The following is a 27,784-nucleotide window of genomic DNA, read 5'->3' as shown; positions in this document are numbered from 1 at the left end:
ACATGGAGGAACCCCCCTTCATGGCAGAGAAGCACAGTACCTATTATGTCCCTTTTGATCCCTGGAGAGTTTTGACTTTTTGAAGCCTAGTACAGGGGGGAGGTTAAACTCTGGCAGCTACAGGCCCTGAGAAGGATCCCAAGCGAGGAACCTGTTTGGCGGGGGGACGGGGGACGGGGACCGTGTGGCAGAGTGGGAGGCAGGCTGAATGCCTTCCAGTGAGAGCCGATTGCAGCCACCGCCGCAGCCATGAACTTTCCCAGAACCCCGCGCCAAAGACTGAGCCTCTGTTAGCAGGACGCGGGGTCAGGAGGGCCCGGCGCCTCCTTCCACCCCCATGGCTCTTGCAAAGGACGCCCAAGAATGGACAATAGAAATGGCAGCTAGCGGGGTCAGGCGCTTTAGCAAAGGGAGGCCCTTCGCTCGAGTGTGCGCATCTTGCCCCGACAACGGTGGAGAGCTGGGCCAGGGGATGTGAGAAACGGGTTGAGCCGCTTCCGCTCGCCACAATCTCTGGCTCGCTGGCTCTTTGCGTGTAACGGATCTGTCCCAATCCAAGGAGTCGGAAGAGTCCGTCGGGTCCCTTGGCCTTTCGCCCCTTAGGCGGAGCCGTCGTCTTGTCTTACGCAGTTATGCAATCCCCCTCCCCTTCCCCATCGGCAGGACCTCTGTTCGGGCGTGAGAGTGTGGCCGTGACCTTGCGAAGGCATTTCCGCGGGGGCTGTGGCCACGCAAGGCGTGCGTAAACCGGTGTCCTTTGGCAAGATCAGCTGGCGAGGATGAGTCCACCCTCTGCAGAAAGGCGACAGAACCCCGTGGCTGGCGGGCCGATGCCCGGGCGGCAGCAAAGGCCCCGGAAATCCCGCCGCTTCTTCCACAGCCCCTGCCAGTGGCGGGACGGGAGAGCCCTGGGCGCTCCGGCAGCGTCTCCGGTGCACTTCAGTCAGCGCGGAGAGAGCGAGCGCGAGAGCGGGTCTGTCCCACTTTTGTTCACGTGGATCCGCCAAGCGGGATCGTGGCCAGCAGTCGCCGGATGAGCCGAAGTGCCTGCCGCGTGGCTTGGCTTGGCTTGGCTTGGCAGCGGCGCTCCCTCCCCCGCGCTCCGCTCCTGCCTTTCCCCTCTGCTGGCTCTGGGCGGGGACCTGCCCCCTCCCCTCGGCCCCACCCGGCACTCTCCCGCGCCTGACGCCTCCGGGAGCCACTTCGGAGCGAGCCCCACCCCTCCGGTTGAGTCGCTGCTGCCGCGGGCTGGAGAGCGCGCGCGAGGAGAGGGGTCGGACGCAGGCAGGGGGCAGGCAGGCAGGGGGCAGGTCTCCAGGGACAGGCGAGAGCGCTAGCACCTCCGCCCTGGCACTCGGGGATCCGGCGTCCGGAGCGCAGCGGCATCTTCACCCTTGCCTGCAGACGGAGGACCCGGCGACCAGCGTCCCCCTGGGGCAGCGGCACGAGAAGGAAGGGATCGCTCGGGCTGCAGAAGCAGGTGAGCTTCGGCTCCTGTTGCACCGCCCTTTTGGTGGAGGGACGTCCGACTGGAGGGCTGTGGCAAGCCTAGCCGCGGGAGGAAGACCCCTCCGGACTGGGCACCGGACTGGGCACCGGAGGCGGGTGGAAGCTGCCTCTCGAATGAGGACCTTCCTTTGTTGTGTCAGGACGTGACAAGATGATCCTGTAGTGCTCTAAACTGCGGGGAGGCTGAGCAAGGAGGGGCAGCGGTTTCCACAGGTTGCTGGCCTGGGAAGATTTAGACATCCAAACTGCCCCTCCCCCCCCCGAACTCGTAATGAAAGTGGGACAGCTTTGGCTCTGACCCTTGCTTTCATCATCACTTCACATTAGCAGACCCTCAGCATCCAGGTTAAATGGGAAAGGACAGCCAAAGGCGTGACTAGAGGACGGATGGAAATGTGTAGAGAAGAGGCATTGGTTGGCTTTGAGAAAAGCAGGGAGTGTTCACTGAAAGTATTATAGGCCATTTTACAACAACAACAACAGCAAAAGCCCAAAGCTGGGTAATACTTTTGATGAAGTCTGACCAAAAGAACACTATGCAAGCTTTCCAGTTGTTCATCGGGCTGCATGTTGGGGGTGGGGAAACAGCCAAAGATGGTCTTTCATCTTATGATCTTTGATAGATTTATAAATAGGAAGCAACTTCCTGATCAGATGGAAGCACCTTCACACATTCCCAGTAAGTCATTGAAGGTATGAAAAGAGTGGAATAGAAGCTAGGATTCCTGGGTTCTAATACACCAGGACAAGGGCTAATGTCTTGAAGGTGAAGGAAGAGATCAGAAATCCATGTTCCCCCACTCATGTATTGCTTTTGGAACAGCTGTTGATTCTAATGTGTAATAATGTGGATGTGGAAATGGAAGCTGTGTGTTTGCCAAGACTGAGAGGAGAGAGTGGGTCTAGCATGGCTGCAAAAGAGAGGATGCAAGGCATTTCCTAGGCTTGGGAGGAGTGGGGTCTCTTGCAGGTGACTCACCAGCCCTTAGCTATCATCACTTCCTAGGGCTTGGAGGAAAAGGTGGACAGAAAAGCACAGGAGGACTGCCTCTATTCAGGGGATCTAATTGCCCCCATCCCATAGATGGTGGACGTTAGTAGAGTCAAGGTGCCAGTATCTTCCTCAGGTCAGGAGCTCAGATAGAGGCTGGGTCCATGTTGTATGACAGCATATAATTTTGGGATGGGGCAGGGGAGGGGTGTTGAAGGCTTAGAGTCAGCTTCTTCCCTTCCCTTTTGTCAACCCTCCCTTTAATTTTCTGCACCATTGAATGGAACAGGGTGGGAAAAGGAGTGTGAATGATTCAAAAGAGATTTAATGTGCACCACTGCTGGGTCAAAATGAACTCTTATAGTTGCTGTATAGCTTTGCTGTTTGATTGGGGTAGGGAATTATTAAGCTACCGATGATGACAAAACCACAATTTAAAAATGTTTAACTGTTAAATGTTTTAGGTCCCACCCTAATATTCTGGTAACTGCAAAAAAATATATAAAACTTAGGCTACAATCAAACATGTTATATTCAAGTCCTTTACTAGTCTAATCTTAGCCACTAGAGTTCAAGCCAGTACTGCTTTTAAAGTTACTGGTTTTGGTAAGGAGTCTATGGATATGGGGAGCCTCTGAGAATACATGTTCGTATGAGCGTAGGGCAGAACACGGAGCATTGCGTGGATGAACTCCTGTAACAGATATTGTGGTCAAGTCACTGATGACCAAGAATTTGATTGAAAACAGACAGTGGAAATGCTGCATGTGATATATTCACTCATCTCTCTGTTAATTAATGAACCTTTCAGGATCTTGTGTCCTTTCAGAGTTACCTGTAAAAGTATCAGACCTGAAATACAGAAGAGTGCATATGATGAAAGAAATAGGAGGTCACACCATGGAAAGGGATGCCTCTTTGAACCTCTTTTACCTCTCTTCAGAAGCCTCTAGCCACTAAGGAACTGGGGCTGTTTCATTAAGTTAGCTCACTGAATTTGAATTGGCATTCCTTGCCTGGTTTGTCTCTGTGCTGTTTATAAGCTACCAGGTTGATATAAATTTGAGGTGGAAGCCAGTTAATGTCATGAGCTGACACAAACAAAGTTGATCTACACAGAGGGGCAGGTTGAAGCAGCCTCCATGGGAGAAATGGCTCTGATAGCCAATTTCTGGCAGCCAATCCCCCCCCCCCAAAAAAAAACAATGGACTAAACTACTCTCCATGTCTTTGGAAGAATAGTGAGATTCTCTGGCTGTGTAATAGCCAGGCAGCCATATGATGAGGAGACTCACAAAGCTGGGTGACCCATGCATGCATTGTGGCTGAAAGGAGATCTATTTCCCTGGATTTGAACATGTGAGGATTTAAGTGTTGGATTACATCTGGCAATAAGAAGTTGAGGGGTTTTGTTTTTTTTTTTTGTAAGTTTTAACGGTTAAATCCTCATATTTAAGTAGGTGCCTCTTTGGTCGATTTCAACTCAGCTAAACTTGGGTTTAGCATGCCTACAGCATCAGGATTTCATTTTGCACCAGCAAATGCCAGTGAAGCACGTGCCCTTCTGCCTAATATGGGCAAGTTCTTTGGTCCACAGAGTTTCTTTTATTACACAGAACATTGCATAACAGAAGCGGAGCCAGTGTTGCATAGTTTGTTCCACATCGCAATTTGCTCTGGAGGCATCTTTGACTTGCTCGCTCTGTCACCCTTCCTCTCTGTAGAGGGGATGCAGGCTGAGTGTGCACAGAGTGTTGCCCTACCAGCTGAGTTCTGTTCTGCTTGTCACCCAGGCCATGTTCAGTAATAAACTTTTACAGGCTTGCAGTGTTTTTCCTCTGGCTTCGTTCCCCAACAGTCCCACAGCTATTGAATCTTTTATTTAAAGGAACAATGTACATATTTTTAGCTGCTAGGGAGAAAACGTATGTAACCCATATTGCTAATGAAGATGCAAAAAGCAGCATTATTTCAAGACAAGTTGTGGCATCTGGGATAGTTTACTTTAAAAAACAGGTGGCTGTGAGGCTCTGCCTAATGCGCTGCACTGGAGCTCATTGGAAGAGCAGTCGCTTATATTGAACTTGGAAGTCTTCAGAATTTTACTCTGTTTGAAACCAAAGTTCTGCCTCTAATCTTTCTACCACATAAAAAAAGGTATTTTCAGGATCTCAGAAATACTACAGAAAATGCAAATTATAATGTAACTTGGTTTGAAGATGACCTGGCTCACGTAGAAGTGCTGGCTGTGGGGTACATTAGTCATGACTGTGTGGCTTATATTTGGTACAGGAAAGAGTGGCAATACCTTTTTCTGAGGGGGGGAATCAGCAAATATAACAATATCACCTGCAATACAATTCCTCTCACCCAGACAAATGAAATAGCTAGTCATCTCTGATGTGGCACTGTGGGGTCTGTGGTGCCCATTGGTTGTGTTACCTGGCTACTGCTGAATTCTTAGATCTTAGGGATAAAATCCACAAGGTTTTACATGGAATTGAAGAAAAGGGACTTTCTGGTTGTTCCCTACCAGCAGAATGGCTAGCAAAGTCCTGAGAGCCTCTCATGCTCTTGCATTGCAGCCATATGCCCTCAACTTGGGCATAAGCACAGCCTTTCTATTTGCCTGAGCTTGGCAGCTTCTCCTCAAAGCCATACAAGGTGCAACACAAAGCAAACAGCATCTCTTCCGAAAAGCCAGAAGTTGTTCCCAGGTGCAGAAGGTACTTATAAAGATCTCAGGAGGCTGCAAATGCTATCAGGAATTGGTTCGCTTTGACAAAGCAGGACCCTTGGTTTGGACACTGTCCACTTTTTGTGGGCAGCCTAACATTTAGAGAACTTGCCCCACTTCCCTGTGGCAGCCATCTCGTGGCGGCATCTATTACCATTTTTCAAAATTCCACCTGTGCCTGCATGCTTGATAAAGTTGGAGACCCCTGAAGTACCATCTCCCAACCCAAATCTACCAAGTATGAAGGAAACTTAACATTCCTCAGTTACTGGAGTCGGTGGGATCATTCCATTGCCCTGCAGGCCTATAAGAATATGTCACAGTTCCTTAGGGGGCAGTGATGGCATTCAGAAACCTCTGTCATTATAACAACGTAGGTCCATTAGAAAAAATCCAGATATAACAGCAGTGCAATACTGGGATCAACTATATAAAATATTCTACTTTCTATGATTTTGGATACTCCTAAGAAAACTTAACACATTACTGTTGATAGATTCAGGTGGTATTTGTGTTGGTCAGAAGCAACAGAACAAAGTTTGAGTCCAGTTTAATTTTTAAAAGTTTAATTAAACTTCGTTGGTCTTAAAGGTGCCACAGGACTCAGACTTTACACTACTGTTACTTTTGGATGCCTCTAGAGGGCAGTGATGGGCATCATATAGTCCCTCCGTTTGGAGCATAATTTTGGTTGTGTGGAACAAAGCTAGGAAAGAAGCAGGCAGGAGTGAGTAGCTGTGGTAGGCACTGTGAGCCAATACTGTTATTGGTTTGATTTCTATCAAACCCTGTCATGCCTAGCCACAACACAGATATATAGTAGGAAGGAGATCCCTGCCAGAGCACCAGTATAAAATCTCTGGCAAGACAATGCCAGGAGGAGAGGCCAGGGCTTCACCATATTTGATATCACTGGAATAACCTGGCTTTCCAAATGCAGTGTCAGCGCTCTTGTTAGGGAGCAGCTGGAGCCAAATTGTGTGTGTGTGTGACTGTGTAGATTTGTCCTGGCAGTAATTGTATCTATCTCACAGGCAGAAGTGACACCTAAGGCACTGACACAGCCAGACAAGATATATAGCCTAGCCACATATTTAGGGCCCTAGCAGACATCATTGGGATCCAACTCCTATATGTCTACGTTCACATTTCTGCCTGTTCACACGGAAAGCAATGATAGGATGGGGAGACATTTTGTTTGTTTAATAGAAAACGGAGCACACAAGCAAGGGGAGCTGCACTCTTACCCCATCTAATTCTTAACTTCACAATGCTTTATGATCTACCCCCACCTCCAGGCTGGCTTTTTCCTGAGCCTGGTTTGGAGAAAAATGCTCCATATGGTGGAGTGCAGTGAGATAAGGAGAGAGAAGGGGCACGGTTTAGCTCCCTCAACTATTTGCTGTAAAAAAGGAATTGAGCCCTCCTCCCAACCCATTTTATGCATGATGGGAAAACTTTGGATTAAAAATTGAGAATCAGTGTGGCATGGTGGCTAGAGTGTCAGATTAGCACATTGTCCTTCTGTTGTGAAACTCACTGGATAATGTGGTGCCAATTATATTTTTTCAGCTTAATCTCACAGAGTCCTTGTGAGGTAAAAATGAAGCAGAACCATTTAGATTACCTCAGGTTTCTTGGTGAAGGTGGTTTAAGACAGTGGTCCCCAACCTTTCTGAGGCTGGGGACCAGTAGGGCATCGGGCCGCGCCCACGCAAACCACGCCTGCACAGCGGGCTGTGCCCGCGCGAGCCACGCCCCTCATCGGGCCATGCCCGCACAAATGCGCGGCCCGGCCCTGATTCCCTCTCCCCGCCCTCCCGCAGTAAGAAGCTTCCCGGGCCGCAAGCTTGCCGCCGGGGAAGTTTTTTACTGCGGGGAGAGGGAGCCGCGGCCCGGCGCCATGGCCTTCGCGGCCCGGCACCGGGCCGCGGCCCACAGGTTGGGGACCACTGGTTTAAGACATAAATAAATGTAGATTCTGACCTCACATCTGTTTTGGCTGTCATTGTAGGGAAATAGCAATGTATAATGAAGCCCTAGCCAAAGGGTTTAATAGCAAGGGGGAATGAATGCCCTCTCTGAATTTTTTTCTTCTTACATCCCGTGACAGCCTTTGTTTGTAAGAAGAGCCCTACTGGATCCGACCAGTGGCCCATCTAATGCAGTATCCAGCTTCTCACAGTGGCCAATTAGACATCCACAGTGTGCCTATAAGTAGAGCTGCCAACCTCTAGGTGGGGCCTGGAGACCTCCTGATATTAAAATAATCTTCAGACCCAAAGATCAGTTCACCTGGAAAAAATGGCTGCTTTGGAGGGTAGACTCTATGGCATTGATAAGTTCCCTTCTCCTCCAAAAACTCCCTTCCCCAGGTTCTGCCACCTCCTCCAGATCCCCAGGCATTTTCCAACTGATATTTAGAGTTACACTGTGCCTCTGAACATGAATACTTCAGGTGGGTGAACCTATCTTCAGTGAATGTTGTAGATGTAAAGAGCAGCAGCTACTAAACTGGAGAACTGGGTTTGATTCCCCACTCCTGCACATACAGTCAAGTGGGTGATCTTGGGTCAGTCACAGTTCTCTCAGAGCTCTCTCAGCCTCATCTACCTTACAGGGTTTCTGTTGTGGGGAGAGGAAGGGAAAGATGTTTGTAAGCCACTTTGAGATTCCTTTAGGGCAGTGGTTGTCTACCTTCCTAATGCCGTGACCCTTTAATACAGTTCCTCATGTTGTGGTGACCCTCAACCATAAAGTTATCCAAGTGTTCTTTCACAGAAATTAAACCAAAACTGACCAATGGCATGAAGATGCATTGTTCATGATTGTATATACCTAAATTGGTTTTTTCCTGGGGTTTTGCAGTTCAGTGCTGCCAATTGTCCCACCATGCTATCTCACTCTTTTCTGCTCTAGACAGATGAATGCTCTTTCTCAATCTACCTTGCAAGGCTGTTGTGTGGATGACGCCCCCCCCCCTGCCCGCCAAGCTGCTTGCCCTGCCGCAACCCCTGTGAAAGGGTCTTTTGACTCCCAGGTTGAGAACCACTGCTTTAGGCTACAATAACCCAGCTCTTCTTCTCTTTTAAAGGCATCTAAAGTTGTAACCATTGCAGTATGCATGCATTTACATGTGTATTCTGGTGGTAGAGAAAGTTTTTCATAATCCAGGCTGTTTGCACCCTATTCCTTCTGAGTTTTTCACAGTTGCCTTGGGATTGGGAAAGAGCAGCATTGGCTCTTGTCCAGAGGTCACAGGGCTCTCCCGCCCCAGTAGCCACATTAATCTTGCACCTCCCACCAAGAGAAAACAAAGAGAAGGCAATTTGCCTGCTCAGGGCCTTTCTTGCCAGGATCAGCCCATTCATGCCACAGCTGGAGACAAGATTCTTGCCATTGCAGAAAGGCTGAGTCCTATCCTTCCTCTGTTGCTCTCACTTCCATCCCAGGACAAGGAAAGAGGAGCGGCTGGATCCAGCACACTGTTCTGTGGGCAGCATCTTTAGCATAAGCCTGCAGGCACCAGACTATCTGCAATGCTAACATCAAGCAGCAAGGTCTAGTGTAGGAAAGGGTTTAAGGCAGCCTTTCTCAACTTTTCTACCATTGAGAAAACCCTGAAACATTCTTCAGGCTCCAAGAAACCCCAGAAGTGGCACAGTCATGCAGAATATGGTGGGGAAGCATAGCTCTGTGCACACCCACCTGGGGCCCCTCGCTTTCCCACCCGTTCCAAGCCCATCATTGCCCGTTTGGGAGGGGAGCAAACTGACATGACCATATATTGTCGTATCACCTGATAAATGTTTAATAAATTTAAAAAATATATTAAAATTTATTAACTTCCACCCATTTAGGAAACTCTTCCAGGGCTGTCAAGAAACACCAGGGTTTCATGAAACCCTGGTTGAGAAAGCCTGGTTTAATGCTTCCTGAAGGTTGTGAAGGAAAGTGAGTGGCAGTAGGAATTTGGGGGTTCTATGTTGTCTAATGGGCATGTGAAGGCAGGCCTCTGAACTGAAGGAGAGTGGGATCTTATGGCAGCAATATGCTTAGGTTGGCCTCCCTGTAGCCTTTGGGAATCCCATAGAGATCAAGAAAAGAATAAAGACACCCTTTGCTTTAAGGCAGCTTAGGGGTTGGCTGACACCTGATTTTAAAATTGCATACATTACTTCTTTTGAGAGAATCCCATGGTCTACTAAGGAGCTTCAAATGTACAAAGCAAGAATGTGGACTTAGGCTCTTGTAAGAGTTCAGATGTAATCAGTCTGTGGGAAGTGGTCCTGAGTGGGCACTCCGGCTTAATAAAAAAGCCTTGCTCTTTCAGACTAAGGTTAAGTATCCCAGCAATCAGCAGGCACTAAGTAGACCTCTGGAAATAAAGCCAGTTGTGCCTCTTTGGGCTGTTCCCCCTATTGATAACAAGAGGCTTTTCTACTGGATTCTTCCCTGCAAGAATTCCACAGCCCTTCCAGTCCAAGAGCATCTGCATTTTGCAGCCTGCAGCATGGGCGTTCTCACTACAGAGCAGAGGGGGGCAACCCCTTGCCCAGGAATAGAAGGTGATCACACCGCCTGGCCTCTTTGCTTTCTTTCAAGTATTGCAGCACAGTCCCTTTAATACATTCTAATTAGGCATCTCTTGAGAGGGAAGACTGCTTTCTTCAGCAAGTCAGAATACAAAGCCCTTCTCTGCTGGAGCTTGGAAGAATTTTCTGTTTGATAAAAATTGGTTTGCACTGGGACACCACAAAGATTCTTCTGCACAGGAAAAGCAGAGCCCATATTGGCCTGTACAGATTCAGCCTGGACAATTCTACCTTTCCTAGTGTCTTCTGCAGAGTCCGATGCATATTATTGAAGAATTTCTTCCCATAAACATTCGAGACCTGGGGGGTTTTATATCTCACTTTTTCACTCCCCAAGGGAGTCCCAAAGCAGCTTACAAGCACCTTTTCCTTCCTCTCCCCACAACAGACGTCCTGTGATGTAGGTGGGGCTGAGAGAGCTCTAACAGAATTGCTCTGTCAGCCAGCTGGCTGCATGTGGGGGAGGAGTGGGGAATCAAACCCAGTTCTCCAGATTAGAGGCTGCTGCTCTTTAATCACTGCACCATACTACAGCTAGAGCCTATTCTAGGCAGCTAAAGGGAAAACTCAGCCTTCGCTAAATATTTCTTGAATCCAAGCACTGAAGGGTTGGGTTATTCTTTTCTCCTGTACAGCTGAGCAGACTCCCTGCAAAGGGAGCCCTGTGCCCATGTGCTGGCTGGGACAGGATTCATTAGTTGACACACCAACCATGGAACAGCCACCCCCCCCCAACCCCTTGTGCTACACAGAGCTCACATGACATCTCCGTAATTGCTTTAGAAAGCTGGCATCATTACATGGCCAGAGATGTAGAGGAATAATTGCAGCAGACAAATGGGCTCCAAGGTGGCCATCTTTCTGTGAAAAAGAATAGGTTGGGGAAGATTCATTCAGGGAGCCTGCTAAAAGGATTGAACTAAATGAAGACATGGGAAAAGGGGGAAGGGGCTGGATCTTGTATGGAAGCTTGGCTAGAAGCCATGCTTTTTCACACAAGAGGAAACTTGGTGCGGCAGTTTTTGTTTATGGCTTGTGCACTGTTGGATGGCTCCATTGTGGAGCCCATGGATGATGAGATGGATGAAATCTATTTCAACCCCAGTAACTGGGAGGGGGGGTGGCGGCCTGAGAAGAGCATCACTGGGCTCTGGATATAGCTCAGCAAGAGTGGTGCGTGCAAGCCAAAGAGTGAATAACACCATGGCTGTGTTAGTATAATAAATAGGGGAAGGCACCTAGGAAAGGTAATGCCCTTACTTTCAGAGTAGTAGTTGGATCCCATCAGGTAGCAAGATACCCTCAATTTTTTCTTTGGTTATCTAGATCAGTGGTCCCCAACCTTTTTATCACCAGGGACCAGTCAATGCTTGACAATTTTACTGAGGTCCGGGGGGGGGGGTAGTCTTTTGCTGAGGGATGTCGCCGCGGCCGCCTGAGCCCCTGCTCCACTTGCTTTCCTGCCGGTGCTCCTGCCTTCCCGCTGCCCACTGGGGGGCGCTGCCAGCAGCAGCTGCGCAGTGCCACGCTGAGGGGGAGCCCCAGCCATGGTGGTCGCCAGAGAGCACCAAAGGTGAGCCCGCGGCAGAGTGGCAGGGCATCCCTGAGGCAGCAGCCGGGGAGGAGGACGAGGAGGAGCCATGGACCGGTACCAGTCTATGGACCGGGGGTTGGGGATAGCTGAAGATAACTCAGAAGAATTGTAGGGGCCACCACAGAAGGTTGGTAGCAGGGCTGGAGGAATAAAGTCATACACAGAGAGCTGTCATAATAAATGTGCTAATACATGTTCACCAGCAAAGCACATGCTCAGCATATATGAGGAGTCGTGTTTTATCTAAAGCAAAGGCCTCACAGCAAGACAGAAACCTGGAAGCCATGGTCCAGGGCATGTCCCATGTCAGGATTTGTGGTACCAAACCAGACAAACCTTCGTTCTGGCACCATATAGGGCAGTTTCTTCTTCCTCCATATTCATGTTTCCCTAAACCTGGAATTCCTTATTCCCTGCTGCCTCCCCCCACCTTCTCTTTTCCCTTTGGATTGGCAGCAAATAATTTCATTGGAAGTTTATTACCTGATTAGGGTTCAGTTATCATTGCTGTGAGAACAGGAGGCCCTCTGGGTACATGAGGCTTCTGAGGAAGCAGAAATGGAGCCCCCCCCCCTCTCTTTCACAGGCATTCTACTCACAGTGGTGTCACCTCTTTGATGTCTTCCTTTGGCAGATCAAAGAAGCCAAGATATTAACTTCATTTACTGGCTCCTGATTCATTTGCTTGCTTGCTTTGCCTTTTTTCCCTGTCTCCTCATGGACATTCTTTCTTCTCTTTCACTACTCCCCACTCTTGGAATTCTTTCCCCTGCTGTCTGCCACCCACCTTCCCTGTTCAAAAAGCCATTTACCTTCCTCCTCCCTCTTGCCTTCCCTCCCCAAACCTCTGGGCTTTACTTTTATACACACACCCAAAAGGAAAGCTCCATTAATCTGTGCTTGATTTGTGCCTTAATAAAGCATGTTGCTTTATTGGCAATACATAATTTGTACACATCCTCCTTTCCCTTTACTGCCCTCCGGTCCCTTTTTTGACATGTCAGTATTTTGAGTATTTTGGGGACATATTACTTCATTGTGCAAGGCTCAGTTTATTATAAGTCCTTTAATATTCATAAGGCGTCATTGTTTTCCAGATTTTCCTCTTGGGACATTCAGTATCCAAACCTCCAGATGTGTCTTAGTTCTGAACCAGTACTTTGAGGCACTGGTCATGGGGCTAAGGCTAAATAAGCTGAACCGGAAGCTAGACAAGACAGATGTAATGCTGGCTGAGAAGGCTGACATTCTAGAGCATGAGCCCTTGCCAGTGAACGCTGGGAATTGTAGTCCATGGACATCTGGAGGGCCGCAGTTTGACTACCCCTGTTCCAGAGGGCTTGAATCCACTTGTCCTAGAGGGAGTGGAGTTGGCTTGCTCAGAGTTGTTTAAGGGTTTGGGGATGCTCATGGGCCTTGTCTTACTTGTTGAAAAGCAGGTTGGCATGGTGGCCAGGAGCTCCTTCCTTCAACTGTATCATAGAATCATAGAGTTGGAAGGGGCCTCCAGGATCATCTAGTCCAACCCTCTGCACAGTGCAGGAACTGAAAACTACCTGCCCACCCACAGTGACCCCAATTTCATTCCCTCCACCAAATATCTACAAAATCCAGCCTGGCCTGGAGTAAATTCACCTACCGACCCACAGTGGTGATCAGCAATTCCCTGGATAAGCAAAGAAGGGCCACAAAAGACAAGCATTGGCACCTCCCTTCCTGCCCCCCACCCACTCACAATCTACCTAAGTTCATAAAACCAGTATCTGGTTCACCAGCTCTCTTATAGCCTAGACTCAGCTGATCTGGCCTTGATGATCCAACCTTCAGTTATGGTTGGATGATTGCAATGAATGCACTTTATGTAGGTCTGCCCTTGAAGAAAACCTGGAAATTAAAACTAGTTCAGCATGCAGCAGCCAGTCTGTTGACAGGGGCTAGCTGCAGGGAACCTATGTTATCTATTTTGGAAGAACTACACTGGCTGATAGTTTGTTTCCAATTGACTAGCTGTGTTGGTCTGAAGTAGCAGGACAAATTTGAGTACAGTGGCACTTTTAAGACCAACAAAGGCATATTCAAGGTATAAGCTTTCATGTGCACACACATGGGAGTTAACTGTATTTATAGGTAAAGTGTGAGCAGTAAATTAACATACAATGAAAATATTTAACAGACTAGTATCAAAGCCCATTTTAAAAATGGGCTTTGAAAGGGGCAGCAGGCAGGAGGGCGTGAGAGGGTGGCCGTGGCAAAGCAGGCTAAAGGGAGTGGAAAGCCCCCTCCCCCCACCAGTGGCAACAACTTTGCAGCCCGCAGGGAGGCTGCAAACTCCCCCCTGGCTCCCTCCCAGCAGGAGTGTACCTGCGGGCCGCCAAGCCGTCACTGCCTCTCTCCTCGTAGGTGACAATGGAAGCCGCAGCCACACAGCTTCTAGCAGGTAAGGAGGGAGGGTGGGAGCTGAAGGGGGAGGGCCAATCAGGGTGGACCTGGACAGACAGGGCCCCGGACAGTCTCCTCCCAGGAGGCTGTTTCCCAAATATATAAGGGAGCAAAATAGTGTTAAGGATTCCAGAATCTAACAGGGTAATAGGCTTGGTTTATAAAGTTACCATTTGTTTGTGGAAAACATAATGAAGGCAATAAATATGTCAAAATGGGAGAGTTATGGGCAGACATATCATGGAATGCTGCTCTCAAGCATGGAGGCATCTCTACAGCATCCTCTTCTTCAGAGTGAAGTGGATGGCTGTGCAAAGCCAAGTTTAGTTTAAGGCATTAAAACCCTTCATGATCTGGGACCCACATATCAGTAGGACCACCACTTTCCACATGTCCTTGTGCACCAGCTACATATATTGGCTACCCCACCACTTATGGCGGTCAAGCAGACATGGACCAGAGCGTAGGCTATTCCCTTCATGACTCCTACTGTGTGGGATGGCCTCTCTGAGGAGGTGCAGGGAGTGTTCTCCATAGACAACGTCACGAGGCACTTCAGGGCTTGCTTGTTTGCCAGGGCCTTTGTCATCTTCTATGGGGGGTGGGGAGATTTGGGGGTTATTTTATTTTGGTTTTGATTTTTGGAAAGGTTTTTAAACTATTATTGTAAGCTGCCTTGAACCACAAGGAAAGGTTGGGTCAAACTGTTTTAATAAATAGGTAAACTTTGTTCTGGTCATAGTCTGGACTGTAAGGTATTATCAGACCTTTCTGCTTGAGCAAGTCTTTTGTGTCTGAATGTATATGTATACAGACAAGAGGCATTTCCAGTTATGAGACTTTTTTATTACTGGCTTTAGGTCACAACCACACATGGTGCTAGGAATCCTTGAATGGATCCCTGGCTGTATCCTTTATTTGCCCAAAATAGCTATGGGTGACAATAAGAACTGTCTTGATGGAGATGGATGACTGAACACTTTCCTTCCCCACTGCTGATTGGAAATGCCCTCCTATTTGGCTGAAGCCCTGAAAAGGGAAAGGATCGGCATACTAGAAGTATTTTTTCCCTCCTGGAGGTTAAATCTATCTGGAGGGAAATAGCAGGGAAGAGTTCATTTCCCCTGCCCCAGTGCCACAATCCTGATCCGGATTGAGACTAGCTACTTTTTGCAGCTGCAGGACACATCTGGAGATCTGATCATGGGTCCCTGGTTTCAGATGTTGTTGTCTATAGTTGCACAGCAAGGGTGTAGTTGCGGTGGGAGCAGAATCTTAGTTTCCTGCTGCTTTTATTACCAGACAGTATTGTGCAGCAGATTTGTTTTCCCTATAAACATTGTGGGTGGGTAACATTAAAGAATTGAAAGTCCTCTAGATGTCAGGCTGGATCCCTCCTATCATTTCCATTCACTTGGGGTGGTGGGCGGTATTTGTAGAGTTCGCCTCCATGCTTTTCCTCTGGGAGCAGTAATGGAGGGACGGGAATTTTGGGCAGCAGGAGGAGGGAGAGGTGGAAAAGAGATGCTTGACTGGCAAAAGGATTTTCGGCAGGATCCAAGCCACAGATTGTACTTGCATTAGCCTCATATTTATTCCAGGCAGTCATATTAGCTATTCAAAATATATATTTGAAAACATTCTTCTGCCCTGCCCTCATATCCCATTACGGGGCTATCTGGAGCCCTGACATATCAATGCTTCTGTGCTGCAGAGACTTAACCTTTTAGTCTCTGCTAATTTAATTGTTTCAGTGTATTGGCCAAGTAGATCGACAACTCAGTAATTGCAAAACTGCACAGGAGTAACCTAATGTAGGATAACCACAACTCTGCAATGTTCCTTTGTGGCAATCTGTTGAGGTGCAAAGTAGAGGAGGCTGCCAAGGTTTATTCTGGCTGCTGGCACATGGAAATGTATTTTAAGTTGGGCTGCTCATTGCTGTTGGACATCTGATAGAGAGGGAAATAAAAGCCTTATGGGCTGCTAAAGTTCTCTGCTGATTGCTCTGTAAGTGGGAAGCAACTAGAAATGTCAGCAGCTCTAGCCAATTCTAGAAGAAGAATCTGGGGCCGGGATTAGGGGGACATCACTAAAGTGGCTAGTCTCCTTTCTCTGGAACTGAACACAGAGGGTTGCAGTGGGGGAAGAGTTGTTGGCCCCCTTCGGGCTCCCATGTGGAGTACCTCAGGGGGTGAGTACCTCTTCCCTACACTTTCCAACATCTATATGCGCCCTTTAGCCCAGCTGGTCCGTGGCTATGGGCTGGGTTGCCATCAATATGCAGATGACACCCAGCTCTTCCTCCTGATGGACGGCTGGCTGGACTTCCCCACAGATACATTTGCCAGATGTTTAGAAGCAGTGGCTGGATGGCTCAAGCAGAGTCGCCTGAAACTCAACCCCTCCAAGATGGAGGTCCTGTGGCTAGGTAGAAGGGAGCAGAATCAGGTAGTGCATCTCCCACGCCTGGATGGGGTGCAATTAACACTGGCACCAGAAGCCAGGAACTTGGGTGTGACCTTTGATGCCTCCCTTTCCATGGAGTAGGTCACGAAAGTAGCCCGAACAACATTTTTTCATCTGTGCCAAGTGCAGCTGTTAGCACCCCACCTGCCCTCCGAACACTTGGCGACAGTGATCCATGCGATGGTCACTTCCAGACTAGACTAATGTAACTCGCTCTACATGGGCCTACCCTTGGCTTTGACCCAGAACGTGACTGCAAGAGTCCTTACTGGAACATTCTGGAGGGCCCATATTCAGCCGGTGCTATGCCATCTGCACTGGTTACCAGTCTGCTTCCGAATCAAGTTTAAGGTTCCAGTTTTAACCTTTAAGACTATACGTGGCCGGGGTCCGACTTATCTGCAGGACCGCTTATCTGCTTATGCCCCCCTCAGGGTATGAATTTAATGGTGGTCCCGAGCCCCCTGGACATATGCCTGGCCTCGACCAGGGCCAGGGCTTTTTCAGCCCTGACCCCAGCCTGGTGGAACAAGCTCCCGGAAGAGCTGCGGGCCCTGCGGGATTTGTCAGCTTTCCACAGGGCCTGCAAGACGGAGCTCTTCTGCCAGGCATATGGTTGAGGCCAGGGCGGCTCCTGTCAGCTGTGGATCTCTAGCTGAAACCAACTAAGTCCCTCGCTCCCAGATAGAGAGTAATAGACCTTTGCTGGATGGGGGAGTGGGTTATATATTTATTATCCTCCATCTTGATATTGTGTTTTAATTCTGTTTTAATGGGTTTTATGGGATTTTATTGTTTTTATGAATCCCCAACCCCTGGGCTATGGACCGATCCTGATCCGTTGATCAGTCAGTACCGGGCCGCAGCTCCTCCTCATCCTCCTTCTAAGCTGCTGCCTCGGGGGCTGCCCTGCCACTCTGCCTCCGGCTCACCTTTGGTGCTCTTCAGCGGCTGCCATGGCTGGGGCTCACCCTCGCCATGGCACTGGGTAGCAGCTGCTGGCAGCGCCCCCCAGCGGCCGGTGGGAAGTCAGAGGCACTGGCGGGAAAGCAAGTGGAGTAGGGGCTCAGGCAGCGGCAATGTCCCTCGGCAAAAGACAAAAAGCCTGCTTCAAAGCAGTTGTAGAAATAGTGAGGCACATTGAACTCACAAGCAAGCAAAATGAGTAAGAAACAGATGTCTTTACAACAGAGAGCGTTAGGGCAGTGGTCAAGAGGAGAGGAGTAGACTACCCCCCCCCCCCCACCGGGCCTCAGTAAAATTGTCAAGTGTTGACTGGTCCCCGGTGATAAAAAGGTTGGGGACCACTGTGGTATAGAAACAAACAAACAAACAAATAAACAAACATATAGCCTCCTACATCGGTAAGGCTTTTCTTGGGCATGCAACCAGTCATCTTTGTTGAATGTTAGGACATGGCATGATGGAGTGATGCTGATCTGGAGAGAGCAATTAGGCATGACAGCACCATGCAGGAGGACTGTGCCTGCAGCAAGAACAGTATGGAAGAACTGTGGCCGTGCCCTAATGGGTGTCTATGCACAAAGCAGTTGCCATATGCAAGGTTGCGGGGCTAGTCCAAATGTTACAGCCTCCGTGGCCTCCTTCAAGGTTCCTGACTTTGACATGGAACCCCCCTTTGATGTGGGGAATTCATTGTGGTAAATGTAGAAAAGCCATTGTGTGGTTGCTATCCATATTGATCTCCGCCTGGGAATCCTTAACACGCCCGCGTCGCTGCGGGCGCCGCGGACTAAATAATTTGTTAAGCCCTCAGGCGGAGGGCTTTGTCCGTGATGAGGAAGGGGCCTGATTGGCCCCTTCCTCCTGACAGACCATCAGCCGGGCCAATTGGCAGGCGCAAAGCGCCTGCTGATTGGCCCGGCCGATTCCTAGGCTGCTGAAGGAAGCTTCCTTGAGGGCGGCCTGACGCTTCCTTGAGGGCGGCCTGCTTCCTTGAGGGCGGCCTGATGTGTCGGGAGGCACGAAGCGCCTCCGACGCGTCAGGCCGCTGGCAAGGGAGCCCCTGGCAGCCGCGCGGAGCGAGGCTGCCAGGGGCTCCCTGCCCGGCGGGCTGAAGTGGCGAGAGGCGCTTTGCGCCTCTCGCCGCTTCAGCCCGCCCGCAAAGGGAACCCTCCGCAGCCACGCGGAGCGCGGCTGCCGGGGGCTCCCTGCCCAACGGCCTGATGCTGCGAGAGGCGCAAAGCGCCTCTCGCAGCGTCAGCCCCCTGACACACGGAGCCCCGGCAGCCGCGCTCTGCGCGGTTGCAGCGGCTCCGTGATCTAGCGCCCGCTGCATTTAGCTGCAGCGGGCTTGATTACTAGTCTTTACATAAAGGCTGGTGCTTTCACACAGCTGCTGCATCAAGGGTGCTTGTTTTCTGGAAGATGGTAACAATTAACCCCCCTCATCGGTGAAGCCTTTTGACACACTGTTGAATTGGTCCAGTCGCAGCCCTGTATACTACTGGTGTCTAGGAGACAGGAAAAGGAACATCGCCCTCCATTCTAGGGGATGTAAGGTAGGGTGTTTCCGCAATTCCACCTCTGGGAAGGAAGAATGGCCTTGTGTGAGAGAGAAAGAATTTGGGAAGACCTCCAAGATGGAGGTCCTGTGGCTGGGGAGGAAGGGATCGGATCATGCAGCGCGTTTGCCGCACCCCCCCCCTCCCGCAGCAGGGACATAACTTTCTATCATACAAACCAGGAATCTGGGGGGTGACCTTGCATGCCTCATTAACTATGGAGGCACCGGTCAAGAAGGTAGCCTGCCAGGCATTTTTCATCTTCGCTAGGCTTGGCTATTAGCGCCCTACCTTTCACCTGAACATCACAGTGATCCATGCAATAGTCACCTCCAGAATTGATTTCTGTAACTCGCTGTACGTGGGCTTGCAGGAACATCTTGGAGGGCCCATATCCAGCCTGTGCTGAGGCAGCTGCATTGGTTGCCAGTTGTGGCTCAGATTGGGTTCAAGGTTTTGGTGTTGACCTTTAAGGCTTTTCACGGTCTGGGACCCACATACCTGAAGGAGTCTGGTGCACTATGTTCCTTGCAGGGCCTTGCGCTTCACAGGTAACAACTTGTTGACCATTACTGGCCGTAGGGATGCTTACTTGGCCTCAGCTAGGGCCAGGGCCCTTTCGGTCCTGGAGGAATGAGCTCCCGGAAGAACTGCAGGCTCTCGGAGAGCTTTCTGCCTTCCAGAGGGCCTTCAAAGCAGAGCTCTTCTGCCAGGTTTATGATCAAGGCCAGTGCAGATGGGTTGGGTCCCCTTTTCCTCTTGGTGCCTGAACATCTTAGCACCGAATAACTTGGTCCCCCCCCCCATGCTGTCTTGGTAAGGGTTTAAGTTGAGAGTGTGGTTGCCATTTGTGGTAGTTGTATTACTATATTCTAGTAACTGGGGTTTTAAGGGGTTTTTAATAGGATTTTATTGTATGGATTGTTTATGTAACCTGCCATGAGCCAGTCTCCAAGAACAGCGGGCTATAAATCCAATAAATAAAATAAATAAGAAGAGAAAAGCCACATATACGAAAGTTTATATCTAGAATTAAACTTTGTTGGTCTTAAAGGTGCCACTGGACTCAAACTTTACTCTGAATCTAGCCAGCTTTCTTCTGACAAGACATTTGTAGTTGGCCTTCATTTCATAGATATTGACAAAGCATTTGATTGGTTACCTCTATGCCTATCCCAACACCAGCTATTGTGGGGCAGGAAAAAGTTATCCTGGCTTGCAGGGCAATCCTAAACAGGATTATACCCTTCTAAGATAAGGCTGTAATTCTGTTTAGGATTGTAGTGTTAAACTGCTTAATTTACACTACTGCAGAGATTTCAGTAAGCAGAAAGTTTAGTCATTTCTAACATTCTCCTACACTCACACAATTCTATTAAAAACTGACTGGTATCTGGATATCCTCAGCTGGACAGAAACTGATTTGTACCTTTGGGAATCAAAAATTGCACAGAGATGGGAGCTAGAGCTCCTTAAGAAAAATCATAGGGGTTCTTGGCTTTGTCTTACCTGAATCACACGTTCCTCTGGCAGCTTGGTTCTTTATGACAGTGGTCGCACATCTGCTGTGTGGTTTTATCCCAACACTTTCCCACCATGTTTTGGAAATACTGAATGAAACATTTCTTTGCCATTCATTCTTTGTCCCTACCCACTGCTGTCTGAAATATACAATGGTTTTTTGCTTTACTTTTTTCTAAGAGCTACTGAGTTGGACAATCAGCTTCCTTACTCAGCAGGGGACACTGTTACCACAAGTCTACAGGTCCTATATACAAAGTAGTTCCTTCATATAAAAATTTCAGGAAAACATGGTTGACGCTAAAATAAAAACGTATCATATTCCCAAGTGACTAGTCTGAGGTTACTTCTTTGTGCATTTTGCCTGTGTTGTTGTAGAACGGCGAAATGATGGGTGTATTTCTCTCAGCAGAAAGACTGTGCTCACTGCAGTGCATGCTGAGCACTGACCTGATCACTGGAGAGTGTGAAAACAGCATGTTTGCGTTTGCAGACATAGTGTGAAAATGGCAGGTTTGTCCACTGTTGGTGCTTAATTAAAAGAGAGACGCCTAAGTATGCAATATCTCTTCCAAAGAAGACATTAACCCTGTGTCCCCTAGCAGTCCTCACTTTCAGTTCCAGCTGCAGCACCACAGCAGCCTTGTAGAAGCAGATGGATTGCATCCAAAATGTGGCGTATTCTTCCTTGGTAGTTCATTGTGCCCCACTGTTCTCAGTGGTGCTGAAGTGCACAGAGGGCAGGGAACATTTCTCAAAAAAGCTTCACCTTGAAGAGGGACCCTGATTGGGCTTTGGACTGAAGATGTAAAGGTAAAGGTATCCCCTGTGCAAGCACCGGGTCATGTCTGACCCTTGGGGTGACGCCCTCTAGCGTTTTCATGGCAGGCTCAATACGGGGTGGTTTGCCAGTGCCTTCCCCAGTCATTACCGTTTTACCCCCCAGCAAGCTGGGTACTCATTTTACTGACCTCGGAAGGATTGAAGGCTGAGTCAACCTTGAGCCGGCTGCTGGGATCGAACTCCCAACCTGATGGACAGACAGCTTCAGACAGCTTCTGCACTACAAGAGGCTCTCTTAGGACTGAAGATGATGTCAGATTAATGCAGTCTCTGTGGAGAGCTGTAGAGTTCTGTGGAAGTCTTTGAAGAGTATGTGGGGAACATTTGTTTTAGGATCCCTGGATGAGAATGACTGATTGGAAATGCCCTCCCGTCTGTCTGTAGCCCTGAAAAGGGAAAGGATAGGCATCAGAGAAGTATTTTTTCCCATTCTGGAGGTTAAAGCAGTGTACCCACCCAACCTGCAGCAGATTCAAGAAGACCTCATCAAGTCATTTGTTTTGTCTTGGGTTCTGACAAGATGCAGAAAATGGGAGGGAAAGGGAAGCCTAGAGGAGATCAATATTTGTCTAGGGTCCTTCTTTCCCCCTCCTACCTCCGCCCATGCCTTCTCCTTTCCCCTCCCATTTATCGCACAAGGGGCTGTCATCGTAACCTGATCTTCCAGATTGTCTCATGGCTTGCATCTCTGCCTTTCAGCCACCTGAGGGTCAGAGTCCAGGGCTTGCGGGGGAGAAGCAGCAGCAGCAGCTGCCATGATCCAGGTGCTGGTGCTGTTGGTGCTGGCTGGAAATGGAGCTACGGCCGCCAGTACTAATCCTCGTTTGAAGCTCTCCTTCCAGGGTAAGTAGAAAGCAAACAAGTGGGTGGCAATCGATGGGAAGAGGTACATGGGGGAGAGTTTGCTGCTTTGAATCAGACGGGTGAACTCTGTTGGGGACTCTGATGCTCAGGCTGAATCAGTTTGGTGTTAAAATAGAGAATGGGAGTTTGAGCAGGGGTGGAGGCTTGGATAGGATAAGGGGAGATCTGCCAGTGAATCTCCTGCTGCTTTTTACACTTTGAATTGCAGGTGCACGGTCTCAATTCAGATTGGGGCATAGCACCGAGGAGGGGTTAGCTCTCTCTTCCAAGCCATTTTTACTAACTTGCCTGTCACTGTAAGTTCCTTGCAGCCCTCTTGACTGGTGTTTCCCTTGTGGAGGGGTAACTTTAGGCACTTGTGCAAGAGGGTTATGTCCCTCTCCTCCATGTAGACATATGTGTCTGTGTGTGGGATTCAGGAGGAAAAGTTCAATCCTCCTGTGCTGTGCCCCTGGATTGAAACTGAGCTCCATACAGCTGCAGGCCGCAGTTTACAAAAAATAGCAAGAAATCTGTTCATGAGTGTGCCAGAATCATGTCTCATGTTCCCAGGTGACTCTTGGGCTGTCACTGTCAGCATCACATTCTTCAGGAAGTTGTTTTAAGGAGAAAATGGGGGAGGAAATCCTATTTGTGTTGCCCTGGAGATCTTACAGGATAGGCAGGATAAAAGCTATACAAGGTAGAACAGACGGTCCCTCTCAGGGGACAGGGCCATCGCTAGGATGGTGTGGAGAGTGCCTTTGCATGGAGCAGATCTGAGGGGTGGGCGGACTTCTCAACTTTGGAGTGTTTTCTCCAAGCTGCTAGGCAGCACCTTAAGGTTGCTCAGATAACCTGTACAATGTTAGACCTTGAATGCCCATGACCAGGTTCCTCAGTGGCACGTGGTCAAAGATCGTGGAAGAAAGAGATGAGGCAAAAGGGCGAGAGGGGAAGGGTATTATTGTGAATGGGAAGCAGAAACTCATGAAAGAATTCTGGATTGTTTTGTGAGCATTTGTCCCAACTGGGCTTACTTGGAGAACATTAGTCACTCTTCTTTTATTCCAGTCACCTGTTTGTGGCATCTACACATAACCAAGACAAGACTAAGATCACAGATTTCATTCTTGCACTTCAGTCCCTAAAAGGATATCACTGACTGGTCCTTTTACTCAAGTGAATCACAGACCCAATATAGAAGTCAGAAAAATCTGTGCCTCATTTTCTTTAGAGTCCATCTGTTTTTTCTTCTACCGCTTCTTCTGTGTAACTAATAGCAGAAGCAGATTGTTGTGAGTAAGCCAGCTGTGTTCAGAATAACCCCAGAAGAGAATGTTTATGTTTCAGAACCCTTTTTATGTAAGAACAACAGAGAAGCATAAGAGTTTAGAGAACCGAAGAAAAGAAATTACCCCATTGGCTTCCCTGGTCTCAGCTGTACGGCAGAATCCATTCCCTTTGCCTAATTAAATGATTGATTAGATCATTTAAGCAAGTTGCCTCATTATTACTTCCCTTGCTATTTGTAACAAGACGTGGATGTACAGTGACAAACATATGTCTCATTATTATAGGTCTCATTGTCTTATGGCTGTGGAGTTAGTAAAAATAGGGTTAGCAAAGCTTTCTACTAGATCACCAGTGCCTTTCCATTACCTAGCTGTAATTTATGTGTAGCCAGATTGTCCATGTGCATCCCAAGCATCACAGCTGTGGGAATCAGTTTTTTCCACAGGTTGGAGAAAATGAGAGAGGGAGGGGGGGAAGGAGGGAGGGAGGGGGGGAAGGAGGGAGAGGGAGGGAAGGGGAAAGAAAGGGGGAGGGGGAGAGAGAGAGAAGTTGATTCACCTTCCTGAGAGCCCCCTTAAGCAGAAGGCCAGCATTAAGATACCACTCCTGTGGACCGTTTTGATACTATGCCATGTTAAAGGAGGGACTGTACTCAGATCCACTCATCCCACCCACTGCATCCTGTATCTGTTCCACACTACACTATGTTGTGTAGGGGCTGGCCCTAAGCCCCCCTCAAAAGGAATAAAAAGGTACTTATATTTGGTCTTACCACCCCCACCCCCACCCCCACCCCCACCCCCACCCCCACCCCCACCCCCACCCACTGTTACATTATTTTTAACCTGCTGCTCCCTTCAGAGTCCCTGGAGTGTCTTATGAGTGACATGGAAAGAAGAGGAAATCCTGTAGATAACCTTATCAGAATCCAATAAGATAAAAAGCCATTCACAAGAAGGTACTAGATAAGGCTCCTCCCTTCCTCTCTCGTAGTCTCATACTTTCCCTTGTTCTGCTACTCTCCCAAGTGCTTTGCAGTTCTTTGAAAATCAGGATACCAAGAATGCAGAAGAGTCCATCTTGGAAGTGAAATGTTAGCAGACAGGTGGAGCACACAAGCATTTGGGTCAAGGTCAAGGCATGTATTTCATTAATGTACTTATTTGCACTAAGCCTTGCCAGCCACACTCTTTATAGCAAATGCTGGCAGGGGCTCATGGGAGTTGTAGTCCATGGACATCTGGAGGGCCGAAGTTTGACTACTCCTGCTTTATAGGGTTAGTTAATCAGTATGGGAGTTTGAGAATAATACTTCTTTTCAAATCCAGAGCAGCATCTTGTACAGGGGAATGCTCACTTCTTCTGTTCTGCGCTGACCCACTAGTTTGCTGCAAGCTCTGATGTGCCCGTGGCTTTCTCCTGCTTGCAAGAATTACCCTCCTTCATTTCAGGAGGAAGGCAGCAGTCCGGTGAACCCCATGGGATGGTGTTCTTAACTGCAATTTGAGCCTCATGTGACTTGTTTGCCATGGGCAAAATGCAGCCAGGAGGTAATATGAATTGCAAAACAAGCATGCAGTCATAGGCCAAGCAATTATGAGAATCAGCCCGAGGCACACATGAGCAATGCCTAGGGTTGCCAACCCCCAGGTGAGAAGAATAAAACTGGAACAAAAACTGCACCTGATTTTCATTTAAATGAAGAAAAAGAGGAAGAAATTCTAATGGGGCAGCTTTTTAACCCCAAGATGATGGCTGGAGTTGTAAACCTCCTGAGATTACAACTGATCTCCATGCAACATATCAGTCAGCTGGAGAAAATGGCTGCTCAAGAAGATAGACTGCATGGCATTGTACCCCTCTGAAGTCCCGCCCATCCCCTCCCCCAAACCCTCCTCAGGCTATACTCCCCAAACCTCCAGAAGTTTCCCAATCAGGAGTGGGCATTTTTTTTTTGTTACCCTCTGAATTAGACACAGGCCTAGTCCTATCTCCTGACTCTGGTTCAGGCCTAGCATAAAGCCACATTTTGTTGTTTAAAGTAGACAAGGCAGGTGAGGACAAGAGAGTCAGGTAAGATATGACTGCTGCTCAAAGCTAGGCTCTATTAGATTTCCTGTCATTTGTGGTACAGCCAGACCTGGAGAAGGCACAACAGAGAAGGAGGTCATGGATGGGGCTTCTGGACCACAAGTGTTATGCCAACAAAGACCCATACTTTGGGACATATCAGGCCACGTCAGTCCTGTGCACACCACGCAGCACCCCATGCGCCCGTGATGGGCAACAGCTCATTAGCGGATGGATTGCTCCCCTGCCAGCCACTTTCTTTCACTTCCCCACAATGGCTTATTTGTTCTTGCTGCCGCAAGCAGATTAGGCTCTGTGGATAGAGAAAGGGCCCTTTCTCTGTGCAGATGCCTGCCGCACTGGGAGATTAATGTCACGCTGCTGCTGGGGCCGCTAACCTGTTAAAGCTTGTGGGACAGATTGGGGCGGGTGGGCTTTGGGGAGGGGTCTGCAACTGGCTGAAGATTGCATTTGGAAAGGGGAGGGTAAGGGTGAGGAGACAAGACCACAAGCACCTCCTGGACCCCCAGCCTTCTCCCTTCGAACTGCATTCATGTCATATACATCGAGCATGAGTGGCCACAGGCGTCAGGGGATTAGGGCTGCTGTTGCCATATGTTTCCAAAACAGCTGCACTTGCTGGAGCGCAGTGACTTCATGTCTCCCTTTTTGGTTCCAGAGAAGGTTGCCTTCTGTGGGGCTCAATGGGTCCTGCGCTGGAGCAGGGAGCACCAGGGTTGTCTGTTGGAGAGGATTTTGGATGGCTTTATTTCCTGGCCCAGTTTTTTTGATTGCAATGGGAGTTGCCTTGTTAGTCTGTCATAGTAAACTAAAATAAAGATTCCAGTGGCACCTTAACGATGAACAACATTCATTTCAACTTTTGTATGTCACAGATGACTTTGTTGGAGGCTGGTTTCAGACAGTGTGTGGTGTGTATGTATATGAATTTAAATACTATTTCTGTCCTGAGCAGCAAGCAGTATGAAATGTGCACATTTATCAGTGAAAAAGGCTGACCAGATTACATTTGAATTTTGAGTCCAATTTCACCTTTTTTGTTGTGCTACTTCAGACCAACACGGCTACCCACTTGAATCCAGATTATATTTAGGCATTGCCTCATTACAGGGACTGTGACGACACCATGCTTGTGCTTGTGCTGCACTGAGTTCTGCTGGGTGACATGGGATTTCACTTCTTTGAGGCACTTGCAGGCCGAATAAACAAGGTGTGAAGGGCTCAGAGGCCTAGTGAGGGGCCTTAATTTGGGCAAGGTCACACAAAGGTCATTTGCAGAGCTAAGGTTTGGACATGGATCTCCTGTCGGCTATGGCCAGAGCTCAAGCCGCCATGTTAGTTCATCTGCTTTGTGAAAGAACTCTCCAGTGTAAATTGTAGGTTGGCCAGCTAGCCATTGACTTAAATTTGACTTCAGTGTGAGGGAATTTGTTACTCTTTCCAAATGACAGCAGCAGCATGGGTCTACTGTTTCCATTATTAACAGAGCAATTAGGACAAGGAAATTGGTTTACTGTACAGTTCTTGGAATGCATGTGTGGAAAGTGTCATCTTAAGCTGCCCGTTGCTGTTTGTTTATTTTAACAGGAATCTCTTTTCTGTCTCTGTGTACAAGGTAGTGTGTAACCAATTAAACACAAATTACAAAAGCGTACAGCAACCACTGTAGTTTTTGCATTCCTTTATGAGTGTTTATTTGGCTTCAGTGATCCTGTCTAGTTTTGCCAATGGCATCTCTTCCCTGAGGGGGACAATTCTCATTCCACCTCCTCCTTCCCTCTTCAGATCTACGAATGCGCCATGGATTGCGTTCCTATGAGATGGAGCGCTCCTGTTGCTACGACTCACTGCTGTTGGATGAAGAGAGGGGACGGCTTTTTGTGGGGGGCAAAAACTACCTTGCCTCCCTGAGCCTGGACAACATCAGCAAGCAGGACAAGAAGGTAATGTGCCTCTCTGCCCTGCTTGGGGCTAACCACCCTAAAAGGACAGGGTCCCATCTTAAAAGCAAAAGAGTTATATTGTCTCTCTTTGGCTCCCTTTTGAGGTCCTGAGGAGCTCCTTTCTCCATCAAGAAGTGTCAGGAGGGAGGCATTTTTTCTCATCATGCCAACGGATGCAGCATTCCTGCCTGCACTGTGAAATTGCCTTTAATAAACTTCCCAAGTTAACGGAGGGAAATGGGGCAGGGCAGAACGTGGGCTGAGATGGCTGGCGGCCTGGCTGCTGGGCTGTGGGTGAAAGCTGCATTCTCAGCCCAGCAGGAGCAATGTTTAGGGGACATAGAATCATAGAATCATAGAGTTGGAAGGGGCCATACAGGCCATCTAG

The 27,784-nt window shown here is 48.6% G+C and overlaps 1 protein-coding gene across 2 annotated transcripts in view; it reads left to right on the top strand.

Moving 5' to 3' along the window:
- The first annotated feature begins 434 nt into the window (after window positions 1-434).
- SEMA3B (semaphorin 3B) overlaps window positions 435-27,784 on the top strand; it is a 52,737-nt gene continuing 25,387 nt past the window's right edge. The window contains exons 1-3 of one of the 2 annotated variants that reach the window (XM_077326013.1): window positions 435-1,480; window positions 21,923-22,066; window positions 27,239-27,396. In XM_077326013.1, the coding sequence (XP_077182128.1) occupies window positions 21,979-22,066; window positions 27,239-27,396 (246 nt within the window). In that variant the 5' untranslated portion in view covers window positions 435-1,480; window positions 21,923-21,978. The remainder of the gene's footprint in view (window positions 1,481-21,922; window positions 22,067-27,238; window positions 27,397-27,784) is intronic. The other variant, XM_077326014.1, reaches the window with a different exon arrangement.

Source organism: Paroedura picta, chromosome 3 (genome assembly GCF_049243985.1).
Source record: "Paroedura picta isolate Pp20150507F chromosome 3, Ppicta_v3.0, whole genome shotgun sequence".
Classification (NCBI taxonomy): domain Eukaryota; kingdom Metazoa; phylum Chordata; class Lepidosauria; order Squamata; family Gekkonidae; genus Paroedura; species Paroedura picta.
Note: the sequence above shows the minus strand (reverse complement) of the source record. Positions and strands in the feature narration are given on the sequence as shown.